Source organism: Malaclemys terrapin, chromosome 3 (assembly GCF_027887155.1).
Source record: "Malaclemys terrapin pileata isolate rMalTer1 chromosome 3, rMalTer1.hap1, whole genome shotgun sequence".
Classification (NCBI taxonomy): domain Eukaryota; kingdom Metazoa; phylum Chordata; order Testudines; family Emydidae; genus Malaclemys; species Malaclemys terrapin.
Genome location: NC_071507.1, coordinates 60,904,705 through 60,931,491, shown reverse-complemented (window position 1 = coordinate 60,931,491; position 26,787 = coordinate 60,904,705). Strand labels below are relative to the sequence as shown.

The following is a 26,787-nucleotide window of genomic DNA, read 5'->3' as shown; positions in this document are numbered from 1 at the left end:
TTTATGCCTACCATTTATAATCACTTTAAAAAAAAATATATCTTTCTGTAGTTAATAAGCTTACTTTAATGCTTTTTTGTTACCAGTGAGTTTATCTAAAGTGCTTGGGAAATCTGCTCAGGTTACAAAGGCTGGTGAATGTCCACCTTCCTTTGATGACGCAATGAACTAATTAATAAGCTTGTACAGTTCAAGAGGTCTTGAGCAGTGTAAGATGGTATATTTCTGGAATGCAAGGTTGGGGATGTGGGAGATTTACTGGTGTTTCCCTGTGTGTAGTTCATGAGTGACTTGAAGAGTATTCATGCAACTCAGCAGGGTATGCCTCTGCATGCTGGTGGCTAAGTGATAACAGTGCCTGGTGGGGTTTGCTGCTTATCACAGGCAAAGCACTGTGAGAGACAGCCCAGGCTGGAAAGTTAAGGGGGCATAATAGTCCCACAGTTTCAGGTTGTACCCTGGGGATCCCATCACAGAATCCCATTGCTACAAACCCTCCACTATTTCCCGCACATTGCCCAGAATCATAGTCCTTTGAAGCAGGAGACGATTAATGGCCCTGCACACTTACATCACTACAACCCCCACAGTGGGCTTCCCAACTCCAAACTGATTCGCAACTGATCAGTAGTAGTTCGGAGTTGCCAGCTTCCACACAACGATCGCCACTCCCTTCTCCACCGCTAGGGCAGCTCTCATTTCAGTGTCCTTGTGCCAGAGGGCAGAAGCGAGCTCCACACACAGTTCCAGGAAGGTGGCTTTGCACATCTAAAAGTTCTGTAGTCATTGCTCATCATCCCATACCTGCATAACAATGCAATCCTGCCACTCAGTGCTTGTTTCCCATGCCCAGAACTGATGATCCCCTGTGTGCAGCTGCTCTGTGAATGCCAAAAGTAACCCTGAATTGTTTCTTTCCTGGCATGCAGCAAGGCAGATACGACAGTCATTATCTGATTCTCAGCTCATAAAATAACTGCAGGATCAGCTGCATTGTGTTCATAATGCTCATCGTGATACTGGAAAGCAGTGCAAAATCCATATTTTGAGACCGATGGTGGGCACAGTTTACAGGGGTTGTTGAAAAGCACCATGAAACGTATTCAGAAGCCCATGAAATGATGGGACAGAGAAAACTGCATCATGGGACAGTGAGCCCATCCCCAGGAGGCACTGCAAGCCCCTCTCAGAACACACACCAGCAGATGGTGGCAAGTTGCACAGTGGGATAGGTACCCATGGTGCACTGCTGTGTCAATGTAAGAGCACCAAATGTGGACGCGATCCGCCATCACAAGAAGCACTGTGTGGATGCGCAAAAGTGGTTTAATTACAGCGGTGGATGATCACTGATGTAACTTGTCGACTTAACTTTGTAGTGTAGACATGGCCTTAGTGGGTAGTAAAGTACTGTAGGTCATACAGCTTTAGAGAAGAATTTTCAAGGTTTTGCAGACACTTTATTTGGAAATAAATACTTTTATTTGATGCCACAGGGCTATCCAGTATAACAGTCACATCACTCAGCACTGTTCAGTCCCAACAGGAATTATAAAGTGCTTCTAGAAACGCACTAAATACCAAGATGGTTTTGTTATGGGTTTTGTTTTTTTGGTGGAGGCGGGGGGATGGTAAAGTGAGTATTTCAGTGCTACTGAAACACTTTAACATGAAACTGGTTCACATGTACAACTTCAGTGTAACTGCAACTACTACTTTTTATATTTTTAAAAAGGCAGATAAAAAGTTGTCATAACAGCAGGTAGTCAAGGTTTCACAAATTACTAGGATTTTAGTTAACCAAACTCCTGTATCAAATTGTAGCTTGATATAAAAGATATGGTTTAAATGCACTATATTTAGCAGAAGCCCAGACATCACACACAATCACAGATAAGGGATAAAAGAAGAACAGGAGTACTTGTGGCACCTTAGAGACTAACAAATTTATTAGAGCATAAGCTTTCGTGGACTACAGCCCACTTCTTCGGATGCATATAGAATGGAACATATAATGAGGAGATATATATACACACATACAGAGAGCATAAACAGGTGGGAGTTGTCTTACCAACTCTGAGAGGCCAATTAATTAAGAGGAAAAAAAAAAAAAAAAAAAAAAACTTTTGAAGTGATAATCAAGCTAGCCGAGTACAGACAGTGTGATAAGAAGTGTGAGAGTACTTACAAGGGGAGATAGTGACTATCTCCCCTTGTAAGTACTCTCACACTTCTTATCACACTGTCTGTACTCGGCTAGCTTGATTATCACTTCAAAAGTTTTTTTTTTTTTTTTTTTTTCCTCTTAATTAATTGGCCTCTCAGAGTTGGTAAGACAACTCCCACCTGTTTATGCTCTCTGTATGTGTGTATATATATCTCCTCATTATATGTTCCATTCTATATGCATCCGAAGAAGTGGGCTGTAGTCCACGAAAGCTTATGCTCTAATAAATTTGTTAGTCTCTAAGGTGCCACAAGTACTCCTGTTCTTCTTTTTGCGGATACAGACTAACACGGCTGTTACTCTGAAACTTGTCATTAGATAAGGGATAAGTATGTCTGCCAGCTCTCAGCCACTGAATAAGGAATCATGGCATTTTCTTCTTAGTTGTAAGCTAATTGCTGTATAGCCCTTGATTTTCAGAATAGATGTTCAGATTCTGTCCTCTTAAATGCCCACTGTTGAGAGCAAGTGGCAAGTCTGCTGACCTCCTCTGCTTATTTGCAGTCAACAGTCATAGCTGCTCAAATGCAATGCAGACTGAACTCTCTCTCTGTTGGACTCGATGTGCCACTGCCATTAAGTTTCTAGTCTCAAGCAGCTTGAATACCTACAAGTTGCTCCTGAATGTCTACTGACATAACTGTACACACAAAGGTCTCAATCCTGCTTCCATTGAAGACCAAAGGAATTTTGCCATTGACTTCAGTGTAAGCAAGATGTAGCCCAAAAGTCTAGCTTAAAGTGTTTTATCCCCTCCCCAAGTTTAACAAACAAAAAACCTGTCGCTGGTGCTAGACCTACACGACATAAGATACAGCAATCTTCCTACTCACATATCCCACCCCCAATATACCAATTCTCAGACTGGTTCAAACACAGCAGCCAAAATTTCACTAACTCAAATCAGCCCCGAAGGGGAGAATATCCTATTTTTTTGCAAAAATGGTGAATGTGCATGAGTGCATTTTCAAAACACAGATGGTATTATGCTCTCCTAATTAGAAACAGGAAGCAGTGGCATCACAAAAAAGAAAACAAAAGAATACAAAGGGGAATCCAAGCAAGATGAGATTCTAACAGGATTGGTAAAGAACTATTTGTGAGTGAGGTTAATTCCTCTCAATCAAGTATATGTCTCATAAATAGTAGAGTGTGTTATATGTTTTCAGCCTCCTGGAAAAGACTTGTACCTATTGTATAGTATGTTACTTTAAAACTAGATGAGGGTCACCATGTGGTTAGGATTCAAAATTTCAATCCAGTAGCCATCAGGATCCTGAATAAATGCAAGTCCTTTCATTTTACCTACAATAAAAAGATACATATTTTCAGATATAGTTAAAAACAATCTTAATAGTCTTCAAACATTGAGATTCATATTTTACACTGACAAGAACGACACAGATTTATGGTTTCAAGATTTCCTATTGTCTTTGCGTGGCAGACAGAGTAGGAAGTTTAAATAATGTGTTCAAGATCACAGTTCATCACCGACCCCAAGGATCCAGTTCAGACTTTTAAAGACAATCAGGGAAGCAGTTTGTATGATTAACTTGCGCTTTAAAACTATGGGACAGATAGTATATCTGCAAGTTTGCGCGTTATCATATCATACTTGACATAACTGAAGTGACACTATAACCCTGTCATGTTCTAGTTCAGCCTAACTACAAAAGTTGGAACCAATGTTATAAAATTGCCATTTTAAAATTGCTTTTTGCTGCACTATGTCATCAGATGCCTTTTCCAACCACCTATACAAACAATGAACGTGAAGTCCAAACACCAGCTCTTCCTGGTGGGTGTTGTATTTTTGTATGTTTGTTTGTTATAGCCAAAACTCAACTCACACCTTTTCCCCAGGCATGGCTCATCCTAGGGTTCCTCCCTGAGGACTATTCAGCTCACATCTAGATTCTCCCTTCCCCCGTTTCTTTCTGCCCAGGTAATGGTATTGAGTCATCTATCTCAAAGTCAACAGCACTCACTTAACCCTTTCCTAGCAGCATCAACACCTGCTAACGAGGTGGGAAGTTTCAGGTAAATACTGCCAGCATGTTACCTACTTCATGATTTTTTTTAAATTTAAGTTTATCAGCAAAGACATTTAATTGCCATTTGCTTTGACAGAGAAATTGACGATGAACTAGAAAAAAGGTTATACAAGGTCTATACTATCCATCAGGGTATTTAAAAAGTTGATTCCCAGCCTCTGCACTAGGGTCACACATACCAATGCTAGTTCCAGCCAAAGAAACATAGGGCTTCAGTTACATTACTATGTGTGATTTCAAAAGATCTCTAGTGCAGGTAGAGGGTCTATTTCTTCCTATGGTGAACAGAAAGTGGGGGTATCATAGAGCGAATTGTGTGCTCCGTGATGTTACACTCCAATTCAAGTAGGAATCAGTGCTCCAAAAGGAGAGCTATTTTCATTCCCTGTTGGAAGGATGCTATCATGACAAAGTTTTTCATGAAAGGCAGTTACTGACAAGAGCAATTCATAGAAGAGAGTTAAAAAGGGAAAGTGAGGTCTGTCTTGGAGCTGTGAGGTCCCTTCATATAGGAAAGGATTTGATAATACAGATTTTTCTTGATTCCCTGCCAGATTTTTTTTTTTAAAAGCAGATTATGCAATGATATTCTCTTTCAATATAGACCTCAGAGGAATATTTTAACACTCTCCACTGCATGAAATATAAAAGATTATACAATTAAAAGGAAAAAAAATAACCCTCAATATTCCTATTCTATACCACTATAACTAGAAGACTGATTAGGTTAGTAATGGATAAAAACAAGTTTTCAGAGGATTTAACAGTAGTAAAAGGCAAAAAAAAAAAGGGAATACAGTTAAGCCAATTTGGTTCAATCTGCAGTTTTGGTTACATTAATAAGCAGGGGTAGGCACCACCATGTTGCACGACAGACACTTGACAAAATTACCGGACTCAGACATTTGGGAGGGGTGGGGGTGGGGTTATGTCATTCAACCCATAAAATGGCACACAATTTTCCACGCTGAAAATATACAGTAACCTAGCTAGCTAATAAATAATAATAAATTCAACTAATAATTAATGAAAAAATATGTGTATACAGTATGAGATTATTACATGAGAAATGAAAATGAGCTTGCTTTGGGATTTTACAAGGCACTTATATCATTTAAACATAATTTTACCCTGAGTAATGATAATACTTCTTGCAAATCACATAAATAGGGAACTCGTGGTCTCCTTCCCTCACTCTGTTGCAAAGGCACAGGGGATATTGCTGCCCTAGGGCTACAGAAACCCCTATGGGCAGAACATATGTAAAGGAGGGGATCAATTTATACAGATGGCTGAAGGGGGAGTTGAGGGACTCCCATAGTGGATTAATTAACAATAAATACATTACAGAGATAAGAACCTGGAGTGACAGGCTTTACTTTATGAGAAGCTCCAGAGAAAGAAGACCCAGAGGGAGTAATGGCAGGGGGAATCCTAGGGAGGCCAAAGGGGCTGGTAGAGGGAGCGGACAGAACAAGGGTAGAGGCAGAGTCGCTGCAGGGTTGACCCAGTCTTCTGCATCTCCCCTGTGGGTGGAAACGCTGATCAATATCATCACTATAGGAGGTAACAATAGAATGGAATGCCCAGAAGAATGAATCACTTGAGGACAATTTCCTGAGGGGACCCTTACCCTTGCAGAGCTTTTCTAGCTTGGACATTTAGGCCTGGTCTACACTGCCACTTACAGCGCTGAAACTTTCTTCGCTTGGGGGTGTGAAAAAACACCCCCACGAGCAATGCACGTTTCAGCGCTGTAAAGTGGCAGTGTAGACAGTGCTACAGCATTGGTACCCGCGCTCCCAGTGCTGGTAGCTATTCCTCTTGCGGAGGTGGTTTTATTACAGCGCTGGGCGGCTGTGTAGACATACCCTTACATTTCCACATAGGGTGGTTTGGCCCACAGCAATAAAAATCTGCATATCTTCCATGTGTTTTTGGATCAATGAAAAACAAACAAACAAACAAACAGGTACAATTCAAGTGACTTTTTAAATTGCCTATGAAACTGAGTTAACAAGAAAATATATTTCTCAAGTGAAAAACTATAAATGGACTTCTTTGCAAAGAAGTTGTAAATTTTCTTACAGGAAAAGCCACAAACTGTGTGGAAAGGAAGAGTAGATTAAATTACTTACCTCAGTGAAATTAAATACCCGAACAATTGCTGTGCCTGTGATGATGATGACTGGGGCTGGCTCACCTGTGGCTTCCCCTTGGCCAATAGACTGGGAGCCTCCCAGCCAATGGACTTAAGTGCGGGGAGGCAAAGGAGGGGATTATAGGGAGTTCATGAGCAGAGGGGAGGAGAGTGGTCTCTGGAGGCACAAAGGGGGGGGGGCCCTCAGGATTTTGTGGGTCTCTGTGGGGTGGTGGGAAGTGATGGACGGAGCCAGTCAGGTCTGCGCTGGGGCACGCAGGCAGCATGAGCTGGCCTGCTTCTGCTGAGACTCTCTTCCAGAGTCATTACAATCCACTTCCCCTACAAGGCTGCTCTTCGGGGGAGATCAGACCCAACTCCAGGTACCTCCCCTGGCTGCAGCCTTCTCAGCCCAGCTCTGAAGGCAACACAGAAGTAAGTGTGGCAATCTTGCCACCCTCCTACAACAGCTTTACAACTCCCTTTTGGGTTGGAACCCTCACGGTTACACCACCATGAAATTTCAGATGTAAACACCTGAAACCATGAAATTGACTATTTTAAAAATCCTATGACCGTTATTGACCAAAATGGACCATGAATTTGGTAGGGCCCTAATCAGGGCCGGCTCCAGCTTTTCTGCCGCCCCAAGCAGCAAAAATGATGAGTGGTGGCACTTCAGTGGCAGCTCAAAGAGGAAGAAAGGGAATGAGGGACCCACCGCAGAATTCCCGCCAAAGACCCGGATGTGCCGCCCTGATATCGGATGGAGTACCGCCCCTTTGAATTGGCCGCCGCAAGCACCAGCTTCCTACACTGGTGCCTGGAGCCAGCCCTGGCCTTAATTATCTAGAATCTAAACAGCAGAAAGTAACCAGAATGATACAAGGACTAGAGTTTTGTATTTAAAAAAAAAAAAAAGGACAGAGATAGAACATCTGTATACTTTGAAAGAAAAGACAATTAAGAGGGGACTGTTAGGGTTGCAGTGTATGACAAGCTGTGGAACGTTCCCAGTTTTGATGAATAGAGTATTTCATTAGGCTTCTAGGATGTTAAAATGAGGCAACACAGATGTTACATGTGAATTTGGCACATAGGGCAAAACTTTCCCAATCATAGGATTGCTGCCATATAAAATTCTATATGGAATAGAGGAGATAACACAACATGGTCAATTGAAGTAGCAACAAAAGTGCACAAACTTTAGCCATAGATAGCTGACCAGATTTCCAGAAGTTACCCTGGGGCAGACCAAATGTAAGTTTTTCCTAGTGTATAAAAGAGAGAAACTTTGATTGGTTCTAGCAAAACCCGAGGATGATGAATGAATTCCAGAACGCACAGCAGCTATTAAAAACCCATATCACCTAGCCTCCTCCCCTAACAATACATGAAAGAAAGACGAATTCACAGTTTACTAGGGGGAAAAAAATAAATAAATCAAGACTCAAATCATATTGATAAGATGTCTTGGTGAAGACTTACCATCATCTGGTCTCTTCACAAATTTCACTCCCAGCTCTTCAAACCTCTTACAAGCTGCAGCTACATCAGGGACTGCAATTCCAATGTGACCTGTGCAATAGAGTAAGCAGAGGACATAGTGCATAAATGAGCAAAAATTACAACAAATGGATTGTTGTTACAGCACCAAAATATGACAGGCACTTTACCCTATGCAAAGAGCTTCCAAGTTAGTTCACCTAAAATGTATCTAAATGTGTTAAAATAACTTACTCAAGGAAAGCCCTGTTTTAGTTTCGGGGGGAGGGGTGGGGAAGGGGGAGAGAGGGAAAAATGTATTAAGGATACTATGATTTTTGGCGTTTTCTTCTCCTAGTGAGCTAGCTGTTTTACAGGGTCTCAAAAGTTAAAATGTTTTGCAGAATACTCTAGTGACACAGTGATATACACAATAGAATCAGAGTAGAAGAAAAATGAAATTGAAAGGTAAAGGCAAAAGAGAAAGTGTTCATAAAAACAGTACGTCCAAGTACCAGGAAGTTTTCTGTATTTACAAAATAGGTTAAGAATTTAAAACACTAATATTGGGTTTATAAAGGCAAGAATACTAATCACTTGTTCCCAAGTTCAGGGATCAGTTCAGAAACTCAAAATATCAAATCAAGTATAGTCTAGTCTAAAACATGTATTTGATAAATCATACCAGTGACCTTTCAGACATTCAAAATATTAAGTCACAGAATTCCTCTGCACATCAGGGCCAAATCCTGCTCTCACCCATATATCTGAGCAAAACGCAATCTTATATTTTAAAAAATTGAATGTTCTACTAATTACACACTGAGTTCCAACCAAGATCCAAGTTCATGTTCTTTAACGAAGTCTCAACACTGGGAGCAACCAGAGATAAAATATTATTTTTAATATCTTTTACTAAAATCTTAATGTTAAAATGTCTACCAGAAACAATGATAAACTTGCTTTAAGAGTCAATTTTATGTACAAACTACAACTGTGGCTCATTATTCTTAAGACAATATATTTACCCACAAGTTCTTATTCCTAATTTTCAAGGGTCTGTATACCAGAAAAACAGAGGTAAAATTCCAGATTTCAAAATCTCTTCAAGTCTCCAAAATGAGTACTTTTTTATTTAAACTAATCCATAATGCTAAGTCACTTTATCTACATACATTATTAGCATTTTTATTGTACGGTTATCAAAACACAAAGTGGTAGAACTGTTCCAATAACCTGTACACTTAACTTATTGCTCTATTTTACATATGAACATTTTCTCAATTTAAATTGTCTAAAGACATAAAAAAAATCTAAGACTGAAAAGAAGAAAAAATGACTGCAGCGCGTAACTTTCTCTAAAACATACCAAATCCCCGAGGATCTGAATTGCCATTGTGGTAAGACTGATTCTCATCATTTTCAGTGCCCCAATTACTACAAGAGAAAGGGAAAAACATAATTAATATAAAATGAAGAGCAGCATGCTATTTAAAAAAAAAAAATCTGAGAGGAATCAAAAAATATTTAGAAATATATGGAATTACTCAGAGCAAAGGATACATTACAACCTAGATCCCTACAGTTCAGGGACAGTTGTCCTCATTCATAGAATATCAGAGTTGGAAGGGACCTCAGAAGGTCATCTAGTCCAACCTGCTGCTCCAGGAAGTACCAATCCCCAACTATTTTTTTTTTGCCCCAGATCCCTAAATGGCCCCCCTCAAGGATTGAACTCACAACCCTGAGTTTAGCAGGCCAATGCTCAAACCACTGAGCTATCCCTCCCCCGAATCATAGTCTCCCAAAGTTACAGCACTCAGATACTACAGATATGGATGAATTCAAAATGCACCTACAGATAGAATTCTGTATGCAATTCTCCATGTTTTGAATTGGTTTTTTAAAATGTTCTCTTTTGCCTCATCTACAAGACAAATTTCAGATAAATACTTCTTTAAAAATCAAATTTAACTATCTAGGCCAGAGGCAGGCAAACTATGTCCTGCCCGGCTCTGAGCTTCCAGCAGGGGAGGCTAGCCCCTGGCCCCTCCCTCGCTGTCCCCCCTCCCCAGCAGCCACGCCGGCAGCACTCTAGGCGGCAGGGCTGCGCCCTCATTCCGGGCAGTGTGGTAGCATGTCTGGCTCCGGCGGGGAGGCACGGCTCCAGACATGCTGCTTGAGCAGCATGGTAAAGGGGCCAGGGAGTTGGATATGGGGCAGGGAGTCCTGGGGGAAGTCAAGGGGCGGTTGGAAGGGGTAGAGATTCAGGGGAGACAGGGGACAGGGAACAGGGGGAATTGGATGGGGGTGGGGTCCCGGGGGGCCTGTCAGGGGGCAGGGGTGTGGATAGGGGATGGGGCAGTCAGGGGACAGGGAGCGGGGGGGGGGGGGGTGTTGGATGGGTGGGGGGCAGTCAGGGGGCGGAAAGTGAGAGGGGTCAGATAGGAGGCAGGGGTCAGGATGTTTGGGGAGCACAGCCTTCCCTACCCGGCCCTCCATACAGTTTCGCATCCCGATGTGGCCCTCAGGCCAAAAAGTTTGCCCTTCCCTGATCTAGGCACTTGCTGTGGAGATGGGAGCCTTATATCAGAGGACTTATTTATATCATTCTCCTGGCAATCACGGTCATGCATTCCAATTTCACAATGCTTTGTTAGACTTAGATGGTTTTCAGATATTAAAATTTAAAGTGTCATTCAATATTTAAGAACTTATCTACACTGCCACTTTACAGCGCTGCAACGTTCTTGCTCAGGTGTGTGAAAAAACACCCCCCGAATGCTGCAAGTTTCAGCACTGTACAGTGGCAATGTAGGCTGTGCTCCCAGAGCTATTCTCCTCATGGAGGTGGGTTTTTTTATACAGCTTTCCCAGTGCTGGTGCCACGACTACACAGCCATGTTAAAGCGCTGCCACGGCAACGCTTTAACATTGCTAGTGAAGACATGCCCTAAGATAATGTTGTTGGCGTTTGTGCAATATATGGACTCACATGTACAAATTTACTACACTCATATCAAATAGTACTATATTAATTTAATTACAGTTGTGCCTGAAGACTCCAGAGTTGGGACCCCATTATGTATATTAAATATGCAGATGCATCTGAAGAAGTGGGTTTTTTACCCATGAAAGCTTATACCCAAATAAAATAGTCTTTAAGGTGCCACCGGACTCGTTGTTTTAATAGTATAAAAGGTCATACAATTATTCAGCTCTTTCATTTGCAAATCTTGTGGCTCAATACAAGTATGAGCTGTAGGATGTTTTATAAGTGTTTACCTTTCACTAAATTTTCTTTCTTCTCATTGAAACTGAATTCCTGATTGCTTCTTATTACTGCATTGCTCATCTTTCACTGTTATGAGACACCTCCCCACACCCACCCCCCGCCAAGTACACTTAAATACATTAAATCCCTTTGCCCTGCCCTCTCTCCACCATTCAACCCTAGGCTACCCTCAGCCACTATTCCAGGGTCATTACAATCCACTCCCACAATAAAATCCCTTCCCTAGCACGTTTGCAAATTGTTAGTCACGTCATAAGTTGGCAGTAACAGTTCTGGGACCTTGAAGGTATATTCCCTACACCAGAAGGCAGGCAGGCAGAGTCAAGCTTGCTTCCTCACTACTGCTGTGGCTGTAGCAGTGCCTAGACTCTCTGCTCCTCTCAAGGATTCAGGCTCAACTCTGGAAGGGTTAGGATGGGCTCTAACCTCATATAGATTAGGAGGAGGGGGTGTTGCAAGGGTCAGCACTCAACTGTTCACTGGGTGTGGAGGGCAGAGGGACCTGAAATAGTACTATGGGGGAGTACAAATTTGTTTTAAGTAGTTTGTGTACTGGTCTATTTGGCAGGTTCTCTATGTCTCTACATAAGTTACCACAGCACCTATCATTACCAGCTATCAAAACATTTAGTATACATTTTATTTCCATGTCAAAACACATGGTGGCACACTGACAAAATAGTTAGTCATTTTGTGTAACAATTGAGACCTCAAGCAAACTTCTCACATCCACTGTAGTATTACATGATAAAGTGACATTAAAAGAGCCACATGCACTCAAAAGCAAAGAAAATAATTTTATTCCCTCTTCTGTACCACTTTTAATCCATCTATCTCAAAGTACTCTATACAGTGAAAGCTTAAATGACTTTTCTAAGGTCACACAGTGAGTTAACAGAAGCAATGGGGACAGAATCCAGATCTGACTCCCAACAGTGTCCTCAATCCAGTGCACCACAACCACCTCAGAGCTGTTTTCTAAAATTCCTTTCCTAGTACACTGGACCCCTTCATCTTCCTTTTCACTGCTCTCCTTTAATTAGTTTTTTTCCTCCGGAAGCAGTTCCCCTCTCCTCTTTACTATGTTAGGGCTAATGAATATTGAGAAAAAGCACAGTTCTACTTGTTCAGGTATCCAGCATCCAAGTCATACTTTTTATGAGATAAGAGAAAGTATTTTTCCACATTACATTAATTGTACACAACCCATGACCAGATAAAAACACAAGTGCAATAATATAACCTACTGCAAAGCACACAGTTGTAACTAATGTCCATTAAATGTAAACAGAAGTGAACTGTAAAAAGCTGGAGTTAACACTTACTGTGTTAGTTCAAGTGTAGCCTTTCTAGAGAAAGTCCAAGCTGTTCTTTCTTTTGTATCTTTTGGGATATCATTTTTATCTTCATAAGCCAAGAAATAAAGTGAGAATTTCATAGCAGGAAAGTCACATTTTTGGAGCAATCTAAAAGGCAACAATTTTATTTAAAAAAAAGTCATAATTGATGGCGTTTTTAAAGTTGCTACAAGACTGCAACAAAACAAAACACACTTTCTCCTCACTTTAGAGAATTATGACTACACTCTTCCCTGCCCCGCCCAGTCCTCCCCCCAATACCTCAAATGTAGTTCAATTTTCAAATTTGTGTCATGGAAATATTCTTGAGAGCTACATCTATGAACACATTTGGAAAATAATCAATTAAAAAAAAAAAAACAACTTACGAACATCTGAAAACTAGTAACTGTAGGTACAATAGAGTAAAAATCTCAAGTCTGGGGGTATGCCTTCACTACCCGCCGGATTGGCGGGCAGCAATCGATCCAGCGGGGAATCGATTTATGGCATTTAGTTTAGACGTGATAAATTGACACACCCCCCCAGCACTCTCCCATCGACTCCTGTACTCCAGCTCAGCGAGAGGCACAGGCAGTCGACGGGGGAGTGGCAGCAGTCAACTCACCGCGGTGATGACATCACGGTAAGTCGATCTAAGTACGTCGACTTCAGCTACATTATTCATGTAGCTGAAGTTGTATAACTCAGATCGATTCCCCCCACACAGTGTAGACCAGGGCTGAGACTGGTATTCAACGCCTTGTGCATGGGAGTTTCCAGAAGGGTGCCTATGTCCATCTCCCTTATTTATTTATTTTTTCACCAAAGACTTAACAGGCAGTAAACTAGTAAGAGGATCCATTTTTTAAAACCTCAATACAATTAATCTGTTGAACTCATTGCCACAAGATAGCACTGAGGCTGTGCTTAGGAGAATTTAAAAACAAAAAACAAAAAAAAACCCCACAACCCAACAATAACATACATTTAGATAGATGAGAACATTCACAGTTACATTAGATAGGATAGAAAAGAACAGGCTACAAAACCTTCATATTTCCTGGCATAAGCCAGCTGCTAGATGCCTTGGGTTAGGAAAGCCTGCCCATAAGGGAAGTTTTGTTTCTTTATTGGCAGTTACAGATATTTATGCACTGTCCTCTGAGGCATTGGTATTAGCTACTGTCAGACACAGATACTGTACTAGATATAGACTACTAGACTTATCTGGTATGGCATTTCCTGTGAAAATCCATTAGCTTCAAGAAAATAAATCAAGGTTTGTACTCAGAGAATCCGTCCTCAATTCCATCTTCCTTCCAGCAATAAAGATGTTTTAATGTCTCACTTTTCATACAACATAAAAAACAGCATAGGAAATACCCGACTCGGTATGCCTATTAACGTCTGTTGATTCAATCTTTTTCACCCTAAATCTCCTCCAAAGAGACCTAGGTCACTCAGACTAATATATACTCTGTTTCAATCACTTTTCTCACTAAGTAACAAATACCATTTATATGAAATAGCTCAGTCAGAGATATTCATTCACTTCTCATTATACCCACTGCTTCTTGAACCTTTCACTCGTGTGAAAATATCTGGAAAATATTTTCCTTATTAACTTTAGATGGGGCTCTTTCATATGTCAGAATGTTTCAAATCTGCCAGAACTTTGTTTCAGAGCCCTTCTGCTGTGCTTGATGTTTGAAATGAATTTTAGCACAAACAAAATGCCACTGCAGGGCACTAGCCTCCCCGCGTCATTCCCCACACAAGTGGACTGGGATGCCTACCAACCACCTTCTGGGGCAGACACCTAAGAGCCGAGAACACTAGGAAGCTAGGGCAGCCCTATGTAGGGACGCATAGCTCCCGAATCGCCAGCCCACAGGCGCGGCAAACTGCTCCCATGGCTACGAGGCAGGAGTGACCTTCAATCCAGCGTTTGTGTTTGGGAAACTTATTTGGCTGATTTGATTGTACCCTCGCAGCTGGTGTTCACGCGCTCAAGAGATGGGTTCGTTATCTTATGTGCATGTATACTGCCTGGCTTTTCTATGCGCAAGATTTGTACCAATGAGAAGCGTTGTAAGCAGGGAAGTGTAAAGAATAAAAGCCCCAGGAAAAGTTCCTGGAGGTAGAGGGGCTTTTCGGCTACCACAGACCTGGCGTTCTGTTTCCTTTCCTGCGTTGTCACCACAGCTGGTGACCCCGACGTGATACCCCTCTACTCACCGGCTGGATATGCCGAGCGCGCCCGCGGCTGTTTGCCGCCCCTTATTCGTGAGTATGGGGGTCGAACTTTATAGTGCCCAGAAGGAGCACACAAGAGAGTTCAAGATTACACGGCAGCGATCATGCATCGTTGTCCCGGTCGCTCATATTGAGGACCCCCTAAGGGAAATAGACCGCCAGTGCCCCTGGTATCCGGACTGCAGGTCGGTATGGCTTCTTGACTGGAAAACAGGTTGGAAACTTTGAGGGCATAGAGGAAGGAAAGGAGTAAGTAATTATAGGCATGGGGATTTCAAATCCCCAGGATGATAACTGGAACGGTAAAATGTGTATGAGACAGAGTTTTTGTACCAAGGTGCAAAGCTCTCCTTTATTCTGCAGAATAAAGCAACTCCTCCTTATCCCTGTCTGGCTGTTATTGGCTCTCAGCCAGGTGGACCCGATATTTCGGTAACAGTTTCTGGTGACTCCGCCGGGACTCTCCTGGCTCGGACATTGGACTCCGGACAGCTGCGGCGAACTGGGAACGGCGCCAACGGGGTGTTTCACCCCTTTTCTCTGCTTCACCGCAGCCCCTGGGGTTCGTGCTCTGATAAGGTGAGTCCTAATAGGATAAGGAGACACTCTCTGGTAAAACCCTCTAAGGACAGCTCTTTGAATTATATGTTAAGTAAATGGCCTTTACCCGGTGTTTAAAAAGAAATAGTTACACCTTGTGTAGAAATTGATGTGGCTAGTGTTGTGGAAATTGAATTGTGGAAAACACGTGCAGTATATATTGTAGAAGAGGTATAAGAAATGCAAACCTACCAATATAGGTTGTGTTGTCTTGTTCAGATCACTGTAAAGAAGTAAAAGGCAATCAAAAGTCCGGGAAAGTTAATTGTGTCCCTTTTTAAGTAAGAATCTTTAAGCCGTGGATAGCTTTGGATCTGGAAGCAAGCCAGAAAGCATCTGTATTAATGCAATTTTCTAACTAATAAGGTAGTAGCCACTGAAACCTGGGCTGCATATGAAACAAATACAAGGAAATATGTGGTGATTTCTCTGTTTTGCCTAAAATCAACAAGAGTATGTGTATGTAAAGGAAATATTTTAAGTAATGACTGACTGCCCAGAAGGGGTAGACCTCGGTTCTTTTGTCTTTCAGATCATCAGAGAAAACGGATGCCAGCTGAATAGCATTCGATGTACCATGCATTTACTGGTACAATAGGAATTATTTTTGTGTTCTTTGTCCTGTCTTGTGATGTTTGTCTTGTGGCCAGAATTGTTGGATTTAATATTTTCATAGGACAGTCTAGCTCAAATTTAAATAGAAGGGTTAAATCAAAAAGCAGATACTTGTTTTATTCATCTTGAAATACAAAGTGTTTGGATAAATCAGGAAAATGTGATATACTAAAGTCTGATATATTTGCTTAAGTAAGAAAAAGAAACTTCATTGGCCAGATTTTTAATTGCAAAATTGTTGTTAAAATTTGCATACCAACAGTCTTTGGAAACAAGGACATGGAAGGTTAACCCACTCCCCATATTGCCCATGGGATCCTTCTGGCTACCTCAGATTTCTAGCCAGAGGGCTGGGGAGGGAGGAAAGCAATTAGACACCTGAGGTTGTACCGAGTGCACTCCTCAAAAGTGGGTGTGCTTGTCCCGGTTTGTTGCTCCAAAGCTCTGTAATAAAGTTATTTTACTGGAAGAGTGTACATGGCATACATTGAATAATAAGACTAATGTACTGTATAATGGCAATGTGTATGCGTTCATTGTTGGAAAAAAGTGTATAAGTGAAGAGTGAAAGTTTCCTTTGTAGGTTAAAAGAAGCCGAGAAAGGGAGAAAAGGAAAAAGCACGGAATGAGTTAACTGAGGAAAAAATAGCTAGCAAGCTCAGTCCAAAGATAAGACCTGGCTGACAGCCACGAAAAAGGGGGGGCCTGAATGTGCCCAAACAACTGAGATTTGTAAAACAATGCCAGGCACTAATGAAATGTGTTAGGTTTTTTTTCTCACAGATAAAAGAAGTGCTACCCAAAGACCCTAGCAGCCCTGCCGTTTATTGAAACAAGGAAACGGAGTCTATGTAAAGTCCATCAACGAAAGACTGCTTTGGCTCCACACTGGAAAGGCCCTTTCCAAGTCCTGTTAACCACCAACACTGCTGTGAAGTGCCAAGGACTGCCCACCTGGACCCATGCTTCTCACTGCAAAAAGACCCCTCCACCTGGAGAGGATTCTCCAGCTGCTAATCAGCCTATTTCTCCTGCTAGCTCTGCTGTGCCTCCTGGACAGCAGGGAAAGAGAACAAGGTGAAGTGCTAGTAACCTCTCCCTTGTCCACTGACAGACCTACTGTTGCTTTGAATTTTTCTAGAAGAAGCAAAACCATTACAGGGTGATGTGCTAGTAACCTCTCCCCTACATGATGCTAAACCACACTGTTTCAGGAAAAGAGAAGAAGGAACACTTGCTTAATTGAAACCATAAAGTCCAGGAATTCCTGACTACAAAAGACATTAAGAATTGGCCCTGGTGAAGAAGCAAAGAATTATACCCTAGCAGAAAGAAACTTGTGGGACCCATGCTTGGGAACGTGGTATTGATTAGATTTTAAGGTTTATCTTACAGGCTGCGCCCTGTGTTTTGGATAAGTCCTTCAGCATGTATTGCCCTCCCTAATTGGATTTTAAATGATAAGTACCAAAGGCACCTTGTTGCCATTGCCCCTGCCATCTCCTCTATTACACTATTACCCCTGTAACACATCCAAATACAGACAATGACCCAGAAGTTGCTGACAGAGATGGTATTGAATATCACTGAGGCTGGGAAGGCATTGCAGTGGGATCTAGCATGTTCAGAAATTCAGGATTTCCTGAATGACTAGCTAATGGCCATTCGGAATGATCTAGAGCATCAGGCTTGGCCCACTGCCCTTACAGACACATCAGGAGTACCATCTGATCTGCGGCCATGGAGACATACTTAGAGACTTTCTGGGTAAAAGTGCAAACGTTCTCAATGCTCCTTCCAAGCATATGGACCGGTTGAAGGGGTGTGGCCTCTCACATACCGAATCCTGCTGGGTCCATGGGGAGGATGCATGTGGGATTGAGTAATTCACCAAGACATCTGGGAAATTAGACTACCTGGTATGCCCAGTTAATTTTAGTCAGTGCTCCTGGGATTACACCTGACAGGACGCTTACTCTTTTAAGCTAATGATAGCTGTGTGTATGTTAAAGCCTCCACATTGCAAGACATACATTTTAATCTCATTACCACTGCAGGCAATCATATCATTTACTGGCCTGCAGATAGAGTTTTTCAAGTAGCCCTTAGGTTCCAGATACCCTTTAATTGGACTAGTTTAGTATCTGATTTCAGAATTTGTTTTCACTGTTACCAGAGATTCCGAAAATCTCTGAAGTACAAGGGCAAATTCACATGCTTTATAATATATATTAAGTTGAAAAGTATGCTTTCCAGACAGCTTATAGAGTATCCATTTTATGTACTAAGTAGGATGTATTGTGCTTTATGATTAAGATTGTACAACAGCCCCATTATATTATTGTTATGGGAATGTTATTGCTTGTGTTGCTATTAGTTAGCTTAGGATTATGTTATCATTGTTGTAAAAGACATAATAATAGTAATACCTTTCATGTTTATGCTAATCATGCATTGTCATTACATCCAATCAGAACCCCTAAGATTGAAGCATCTGATGTAGAATTTGAAGTCCAGGGCTTAATGCAAATAGAGATTTAAGAATGTTTGTTGTACTAGGAAAATAAAATAAAAAAAGGGGGGGGGGAGGGGTCGTGGAAGCAGGGAAAGAACTGTCAGAAAAGAACTGCTATGCATGACAGTTTGTTAGTAAGAGTCAGGCTAACTGTAACCCTGATAACGCGAGATTTGTAGAAGCGAGGATTGTGTGAGGCGGGTGAGAAAGTACTGTGTGAGAAGTTATTGTGACCTTGTGTAGATAAGGTCTAGAAAATATTGTATGTTGGCAAGAGTCAAAACAAGTAAGGAATTAAGATATCAAGATGGCCTATGTATAACAAAATGCAGCTGTCCCTCATTATTTCTGTAATGAAAAGTATAAATGCAAGGTCTGTTAAGTACCTGCCTTGTTCCTGTCTGTAAACCACCCAGCAACATCTGGGATGTGAGACAGTGAAAGAAATGTGCTGTTTTAAGCTTACTGATAATAGTTTTGCATGTAATAGTAAATTGATATGCTGAAATGCTATGCTTAAGCCATCCGCCAAGACGTTTTTCCTCCTTGGTGAGATTATATCTAGTTATAGCCACCCTTAGAGTGGATGAAGACCCTTTTATAGTATGGGGTCCTAGTTTTGATGTTTGATGTTTTACTTTGCTGCTTTGTTTAATGTTTACCCAATCTAGTGACATTGTGTATGCTACCCTGCGAGAGTGTTTTGTTTAAACACCGCATCTATAAAATAAAACAGGGGGGGATGTAGGGACGCATAGCTCCCGAATCGCCAGCCCACAGGCGCGGCAAACTGCTCCCATGGCTACGAGGCAGGAGTGACCTTCAATCCAGCGTTTGTGTTTGGGAAACTTATTTGGCTGATTTGATTGTACCCTCGCAGCTGGTGTTCACGCGCTCAAGAGATGGGTTCGTTATCTTATGTGCATGTATACTGCCTGGCTTTTCTATGCGCAAGATTTGTACCAATGAGAAGCGTTGTAAGCAGGGAAGTGTAAAGAATAAAAGCCCCAGGAAAAGTTCCTGGAGGTAGAGGGGCTTTTCGGCTACCACAGACCTGGCGTTCTGTTTCCTTTCCTGCGTTGTCACCACAGCCCTAGAAACCTTTTAACAGTCCTAAGAGTTCAGCTTCTTGTTTATACTGCAATTAAGTCAGAGTATCGTGCTTAGGACAGAATTTTATTACTACGAAAATTATTGCAATATCACAATTTCTGTATGATTATTTAACTGCAGGATCAGAAATGAGAAAGCGTGTAAGCTTTTATATAAGCAGACTTAGCAGAATTCAATTTTTACTTTTTAAAAATAATTTTGGTGGATAATATCAACGTTTGTTTGAAAGTTTTCCCCCCTATATTTATAGATTTAAATGTTCAGAGTTGTGGGATCTAATAGGGCAGAATCACAAAATGACAGGGTCATATAATAATTAATGATAGTTCATGTTGAGATTCAAAAAAGTTAAATCTGGTTTAATCATTAAAATAGTCAACATCACATGTCCAAATATACAAACAAAAACAAATCCTTAAATCAAACTCTAATAAAAGTTTTCAAGCAAAATTTTTCTTACTTTGCGTATCTAAGTTTCTATTAACACAGATGGAAAAAAATTTTCCCTCAGTTTGAGAGTGTACAGTGAAATCGACATTTACCAACAAAAATCTAATCCTTCCAAGCCTATAATTGCCAAAGTTGTTTGCTTACTTAGCAAAACTAGCCACAAAAAGCTGATAATTTTCCCAGTATAACATTTGATTTAAAACTAGTCCGATTTCACCGTTTGCAACTGAAAATGTAAGAGTACTGTAGAAAGCCTCAATCATGAAGATTAAGTCAAGTGAGTCACCAAACTGGGCACTAGCTGATGATTCAGCCTGGTTCATGTTAATCAGTCTTAAATGCCAAGGTTTGCTTTTCAGAAGAATGGATCATTAAAATATACAAAATATATTTAAGACAAATCTTATCTCATGCAATTTTTACTCACGTCATTCCAAGAACTCTTGTATAAAAATCCAGTGACTTCTTAGGATCTTTTATTCGTAACATTGTCTGCTGCAACAGAAAATCCTAGAGAAAAATTATAGTAGTTATGCTACTCAGGAAAGCACATTAAGATGCCGATACAAATACATGAAGTTGGGCTTTTATTGTGAATCAATAATTTAGAATGATATTGTCAAGGTCAGTAGGACCAAAAAGTTATAAACATAAATACATACATGGTATGTCTATGTCTGCAAGTCTATTGCCCTGACCCTGCAAACACCTATAATTATTAATAAAAGATATGATTCTGTAAAATGCTATGCAAATTTACAGTGCTCTGTAAATAAATTGTTTTCCCTCACCAATGATAAATGCTTTGGTATTTTGTTTCTTAAGTTAAAAATCAAAAAAAGCTAACATACTTCATCCTGGTTTCCATTCCTTTACTCATAGTTACTCCATTTGAACCACTTTTGGGGGTCAAACTACACCTCTAGATGTATGCCTCTTTTAAACAGAATGTCAGACCAGAAGGGACCATCAGATCATCTTTGAACAGAGCGTATTACATTTCACACTGATAATCCTATATTATGCTCTAAGACTTCAGTTAGACCAAAACATTTCAGTCCACAGGAGATTAAACTGTTGCATGCCCCAGACACAGAACAAGGGAGGCTAAGGTGCCATCTGGCAGCGAATTGATTAGGTGAGATATGCCCAGATGATCCTACCAGATGAACCACGACCCATGTTACAGAGGAAGGCAAAAAACGAACAAACCAAGTACCTGCCAATCTGACCTGGGAGAAAATTTCTTCCTGACCCCAAATCTGGTGATTTTTTTTTTTTTTTTTTCCTGAGATGTGATCAAGACACACAAGCCAGGCACCTAGAAAGAGGATTCTCTGTACCACTTCAGTGCCCTGGTCCATTCTATCCCATCATGTCTCCAACTGTGACCAATCTCTGGCCTTGGCTACACTGGCGCTGTACAGCGCTGCAACTTGCTGTGCTCAGGGGTGTGAAAACGCCCCCCCCCCCCCCCCCCCCCCGAGCGCAGCGAGTACAGCGCTGTAAAGCACCAGTGTAATCAGAGCCTGCAGCGCTGCACGCTCACTCACAACGCTGCAAGCTACTCCCCTCGGAGAGGTGGAGTACATACAGCACTGCAAGAGAGCTCTCGCGGCGCTGGCGGCGTGACTACACTTGTGCTTCTGCGGCAGCGCTGCCACGGCAGCACTGGGAAGTCCCGAGTGTAGCCAAGGCCTCTGATGCTTCAGGGAAAGGTGTCAATGAGGATCAAAATACATCTAGCCAACTGTACACTGGGGGGGGAAATCCTTCCTGATCTCTGCAGGTGACTAATCAAAGCTCTGAAGCATGAGCTTTGATGTCTGGATAACCTACACATATATAGCAACACCCAAATCCTGCATTTTTCTGTCTCCCTCAGACTCCCTTCTTGCCTCTTAAATGATCCTGAGTAGATTGCTTTTTTTCCCCTCTCAATTTCTTCTAATTTGCCAATGCTTTGTGCCCCACAACTGCATGCATTCTTTTAAGTGTGTTCTCATCAGGCCACAGGGAAATTTAAGTTACTTCATGGCCGTAAGAATTCAGTTTTTGATGTAAAATGGAAACTGTCCTCGGGAGTCTAGCCCTAACAAACAATTTACAAGATAAAATTCCATATCAAGAATGGTTCAAATATATTATTGCATAGTCCCCTCCAAAACGAGGCAATCACATAAAACTAGTCTATGGAGTTTTCCCCTGCCAATCCTTTTTCAGAATAAAAGATCCTGTGAAGTACTGTACTAAACTGCAACACAGATAAAAAAATGGAGTTTGAGTCTTAACTTTTACTCAAGGTCCTCCCCTCCCCTCCGTGTGATTCAAATGCAGCACACTAACAATCTTTGAGCCTTTCTACAGTCGATCCTGTTGATTTGCTATCAGAACTGTTTTTTTTTTTTGGCTGCAATTATAAACTTTAAAATGTGAGGCTGGTCCTTTCTGCACTGTGCTTGAGACAAGAAAAGTGACAGGACCCATATTTAAAAAGAGAAAAAAATAAAGTTTTAAAAAAGATTAAAATTGGATAGATTTCTCTGTGTGTCACATGGCTCCGATCCAACCCCGAGTAAAGTTTACACCAGCCTTATCAAATGCAGTGAGCACATGTGCGGGAGATGCCGTCCAACTGTATGCAGACTTAGTTAGTCAACTACAAAGAAATCCAGGTGAAAGGGGAAACCACCATTAGGGCTGCATAAGGAGATCCTCCTCCTTGCCCCTTTACGTAGGGGCGCCACAGGAATGTTCAGTCTCCCCCTGCTCCCTAGAGGCCAGACTCTCTGTGTCGCTCACTGCACGTTCCCCACTCCCCTATCGCCTCACCTTCCTCGTCACCACGTTCTTTCCAATCCCTCATCTCCCCAGATTGCCTCTTTCATCAGCAGCTTCGTCCCCCAGTCGCCCGCTTACCTTGGTACTGGGATCCGGGTTGGCGCAGACGGTGTAAGCTGCTTCATCGCTGAGGCCGCTGAGCTCCGGCTGTTCCGACATGTTGAAATTGGAACTGCTGAGCAGGCACTCGGGAGCGCTAACACAACGCTCGGGGCGTTTTCTCATCAGCTACCTCCCCCAGAGTAAGAAATACAGGAGCGTCCCAGCCAGTCACTGCAACCATTGCAAATTAGGGCACGCCAGGATGATGTAATATTTCCATCACTGGTGTCTCTGACGCTCTCTCTTACTACAATTCCCAGCATGCAATGCTTAATTTGCGATTAAACCACCTGAAGCAGGCCACTTAAACAAAACTGCAAGTCTCACCATTCAGTGCTTCGTAGTGGTGTAGCTAATAGCGAACCGTGATATGCAATGCTCCACTGAATGGAGTCTATTTATATATTGCACAATACATATGTGGAAGAGCTGCACAACTTTTATGGCAGAAGACAAAGTGAAATCAAGATACTTGTCACAGTCCAAGATATCAAGGAGCTTGAGAAAGATATGTCCTCAAACTGTCAGATAACTATCAGGGGTCAGCAACGTGTCTGTACACAGACACAAGTGTCCATGGTAAAAATTTTGAGATCCATGGTAATTTTTCAAAATATTGAGTGACTGAATGGCATAACCCCCTCCAATATCCATCACTAAATATGCTAATTTTGTCAAGTGTCCGTCGCACAACATGGTGTTGCTGACCCCTGGATACTATAAATTATTGTTTCTCTAATAAGGAAGAAATCAATCTACATTTAATTCAGGGAGAAAGACAGCAATTTTCATGTGGTTCTCCCTGTTAAGTGCTTCAGCAAGACCAATGCCATCAATGTGGCCACTGAATGCTACTCAAGGGCCTCATAATCTAAAAAGCAAGAAGCATCTAAAGCAACTCTGGGAGGAAGGAGAGCATATGAAGCATTATGCTATTTAGTGACCTACCACCAAATAAGAATTGGACAATATTACAAAAGTGACACGATACAAAATTCCAAGCAATAATGCAAGACCCTTTCCCAGAAAAGTGTTTTGTGTGTTGTATATATCTCTGAAAGGCAACTCTCAGATTTCTTTTCGCAGGTCAGTGCCTATATATAGTAGCTTGTTATGACAATAAACATTTGATTTGGAAATGATAGATTCCAGCGTGACGGAACATAGTGTGGCCTAGAATTTGTGACTAGAGTTACCACAGTTGTTAGAAACAACAAACTTGTTTCTCATTAAATAGTTAACTTGAGGAATCATGATTTATCAGCATATCAAGATGCAACATAAATTGTTGTGCTAAAATGTCATCATATTGAGTCAAAATGTCATCACATATTTGAAAAGGATATTTAATGGAATCTGAAAATGGTTAAAAATAATACAAAGTGGGTTGCATTTTAGAACTCGATGAATCATATTTAACCTATGGGAAACTCTAGTTTTGTCTTGCCCTAGATTGTGGATTTGGGTGAAGTTAAATATTAATGAAGTGAAGAGAAAGAAGAGAGGAACAACCACAACTTTTTTTTCAAACTGACAGAGAACAAAAGGAAAGCCAAATATTGCACTAGCAGGTAGAACAAAGGCATACTGATAATCAGTTGAAATTATAAATGTTGCTCCCTTAAAAAACAAACAAAAAAAATGGATTATCATGTATCTTCCTGCAAAATATTGTAACAGAATAATTAAAGCTCACAGAGTGTAAATTTGTAATGTATTTATATTTTTATTGCAGGAGTTTCCAAGTCACAAGAGAGCTACCGTCCAGTGGTACAATCCTTTTACTGTCTGAGTGTTACAGAATATATGCAAAGAATGAAGAAAAATTACAATCTTTATAAAACACGAAGTTTGAATATCACTTAAAAATGTCCTAATTTAGTCCTGCATATGAACGTAGGCCCCAATCCTGCAAACACTCATGCATGAGTTTAACTTTACTACCAAGAAAAATTCCTTTGACGTCTATGAGACTATTCAGGGTAATAAAGTTAAGCATGTGTGTAAGCATTTGCTGGATTGGGGCTGCAGAGTATAGTTCACTTGTTTTATCTTGTTATTAAATAAGTGGGAGGAATGGCCCTGTTTCCTTGCCTTTCTTAATTATTGGCAATGCAAAGAATATTATTCAAAACAGATAAGTGAATTTAAAAAAATTAAGACCATAAGAGCTAAATTGAAAGACAAAATAATTTGTTATGGTACAGTTTGCAAATATATATAAATTAAAGAGGAAAAATAAAATGAAACTGTATTAAAAAAAATTGAAACCTAGGAAATGTCAAGTTGAGGCAAAATTTAAAAATAAACAGATACAAAAATTGGAAAGTACTGTTAAGGTATCCCAAGCAATGCTGGGTTTACAATGGTGCCAGTGACCCCATGGAGCCGGGCATGCTTTGCTTGCACTGTGCCCGGAGACCCCACCAGCCTGCTGGCTCCTCCCCCCGCCCACCACTTGCTCTTCTCAGCCTGCCCGCCAGCCGGCCGAGGGCTGCTCTCCACTCCCTGGCCTCACCCACCGGCTTCTCTCTGCCTCCTGTCCAGACCCCAGTGCACCTCCGGCTCCAGGCAGTCTCTGCTTCCCACCACCTGTGGGGCCCCACTGTCTCCTAGAGCTGAGACTGATGCAGAAACCTGGCCAGCCCCAGACAGTTGTGGATGGGGGGGGGTTGGAGGGGTAACAGTGTCGGGGGCTTGACAGGGCCCTTCCAGGCAAGTGGGTCCTGAGGGAGCCCGGGTGGGGCAGGCCCTGGCCTGGCTGATCACACCACTCCCGAGGATCCAGAGTGATTCCCCGCCCCAGGACACTGGCGGCTCATCCTGGCAGACACAATCGCCTCCCAGCAAGGCCAGTGAGTGGGGTCAGGAGGCAGGGCATGGGGGAGTGGGTCTCTGGAGGGCCTGGTGTGTGTGTGTGTGCTGGACTATGAGGGAGCAGGGAAGATCTCTGTGTGTTGACGCACTAGGGAGTGAGGGTTCTGTGTGGGATGCTGGCCAGTTGTGGTGTTGTGCAGGGCACTGTGCATTTCATAGAATCTCAGGGTTGGAAGGGACCTCAGGAGGTCATCTAGTCAAACCCCCTGCTCAAAGCAGGACCAATTCCCAACGAAATCATCCCAGCCAGGGCTTTGTCAAGCCGGGCCTTAAAAACCTCTAAGGAAGGAGATTCCACCACCTCCCTAGGTAACCCCTTCCAGTGCTTCACCACCCTCCTAGTGAACTAGTGTTTCCTAATATCCAACCTAAACCTCCCCCACTGCAACTTGAGACCATTAGTGACAGGGTCTGGGGGGTGCTGGGCATAGTGGGTCTGGGGGGGCTTTGGCTATAGAGAATGGGTGTGTGTGTTCCGGTATTGGGGGAGGGGTCTGTGTGGTACAACATGGGCCCACTGCCAAGGGGAAGGGGCATGCTGGCAGCACAGGACCGGGCAGGCCATCGTACATCTGGCAACTGCTGGTTTGTAAATAATGCCCTCACACTGGGCTGGACGGAGCAGGGCCACCCCTGCCATGCCATGCCCCATTGCCCCTTGCTGGCCCCTCACTCCGGGGACTGAACCCCCTGCCCCATGCTACATTGCCACCATGGGGGCCCACAAATATGTTTGGCAGCAGGCCCACAAAAGGTTAATCCAGCCCTGATCCCGAGCATTCCATGCTGTGTATTAGATGGGCACCATATTTTCCTACTTTGCTTTAGACAGTTGCCCTGTTTCTCTGACAGGCTTTAGAGGGTGTTTAAGAATCTT

At 42.0% G+C, this 26,787-nt stretch overlaps 1 protein-coding gene and 1 long non-coding RNA gene across 2 annotated transcripts; one reads left to right on the top strand and one right to left on the bottom strand.

Annotated features, from left to right (window-relative positions):
• Positions 1-3,168: 3,168 nt before the first annotated feature.
• Positions 3,169-23,242, bottom strand: GLO1 (glyoxalase I). The gene is made up of 6 exons (XM_054021850.1): positions 23,010-23,242; positions 20,518-20,600; positions 12,527-12,667; positions 9,276-9,343; positions 7,910-7,999; positions 3,169-3,532 (listed from the first exon to the last, which is right to left on the bottom strand). The coding sequence occupies exons 1-6, from the start codon at positions 23,154-23,156 to the stop codon at positions 3,444-3,446; spliced, it is 618 nt and encodes a 205-aa protein (XP_053877825.1). The 5' UTR covers positions 23,157-23,242; the 3' UTR covers positions 3,169-3,443.
• Positions 14,404-19,578, top strand: LOC128833745 (uncharacterized). Its single transcript, XR_008444326.1, has 2 exons — positions 14,404-14,827; positions 16,796-19,578. It is a non-coding gene; the product is annotated as an uncharacterized LOC128833745 (long non-coding RNA).
• Positions 23,243-26,787: the final 3,545 nt, after the last annotated feature.

Coding starts and splice junctions, on each gene's coding strand:
- GLO1 (XM_054021850.1), bottom strand. CDS start 23,156: ATGAGAAAACGCCCCGAGCGTTGTGTTAGCGCTCCCGAGTGCCTGCTC. Junction 12,668..20,517: donor ACAAGAGTTCTTGGAATGAC/GTGAGTAAAAAT, acceptor GTTGCCTTTTAG/ATTGCTCCAAAAATGTGACT. Junction 3,533..7,909: donor TGTGAAGAGACCAGATGATG/GTAAGTCTTCAC, acceptor TTTTTATTGTAG/GTAAAATGAAAGGACTTGCA.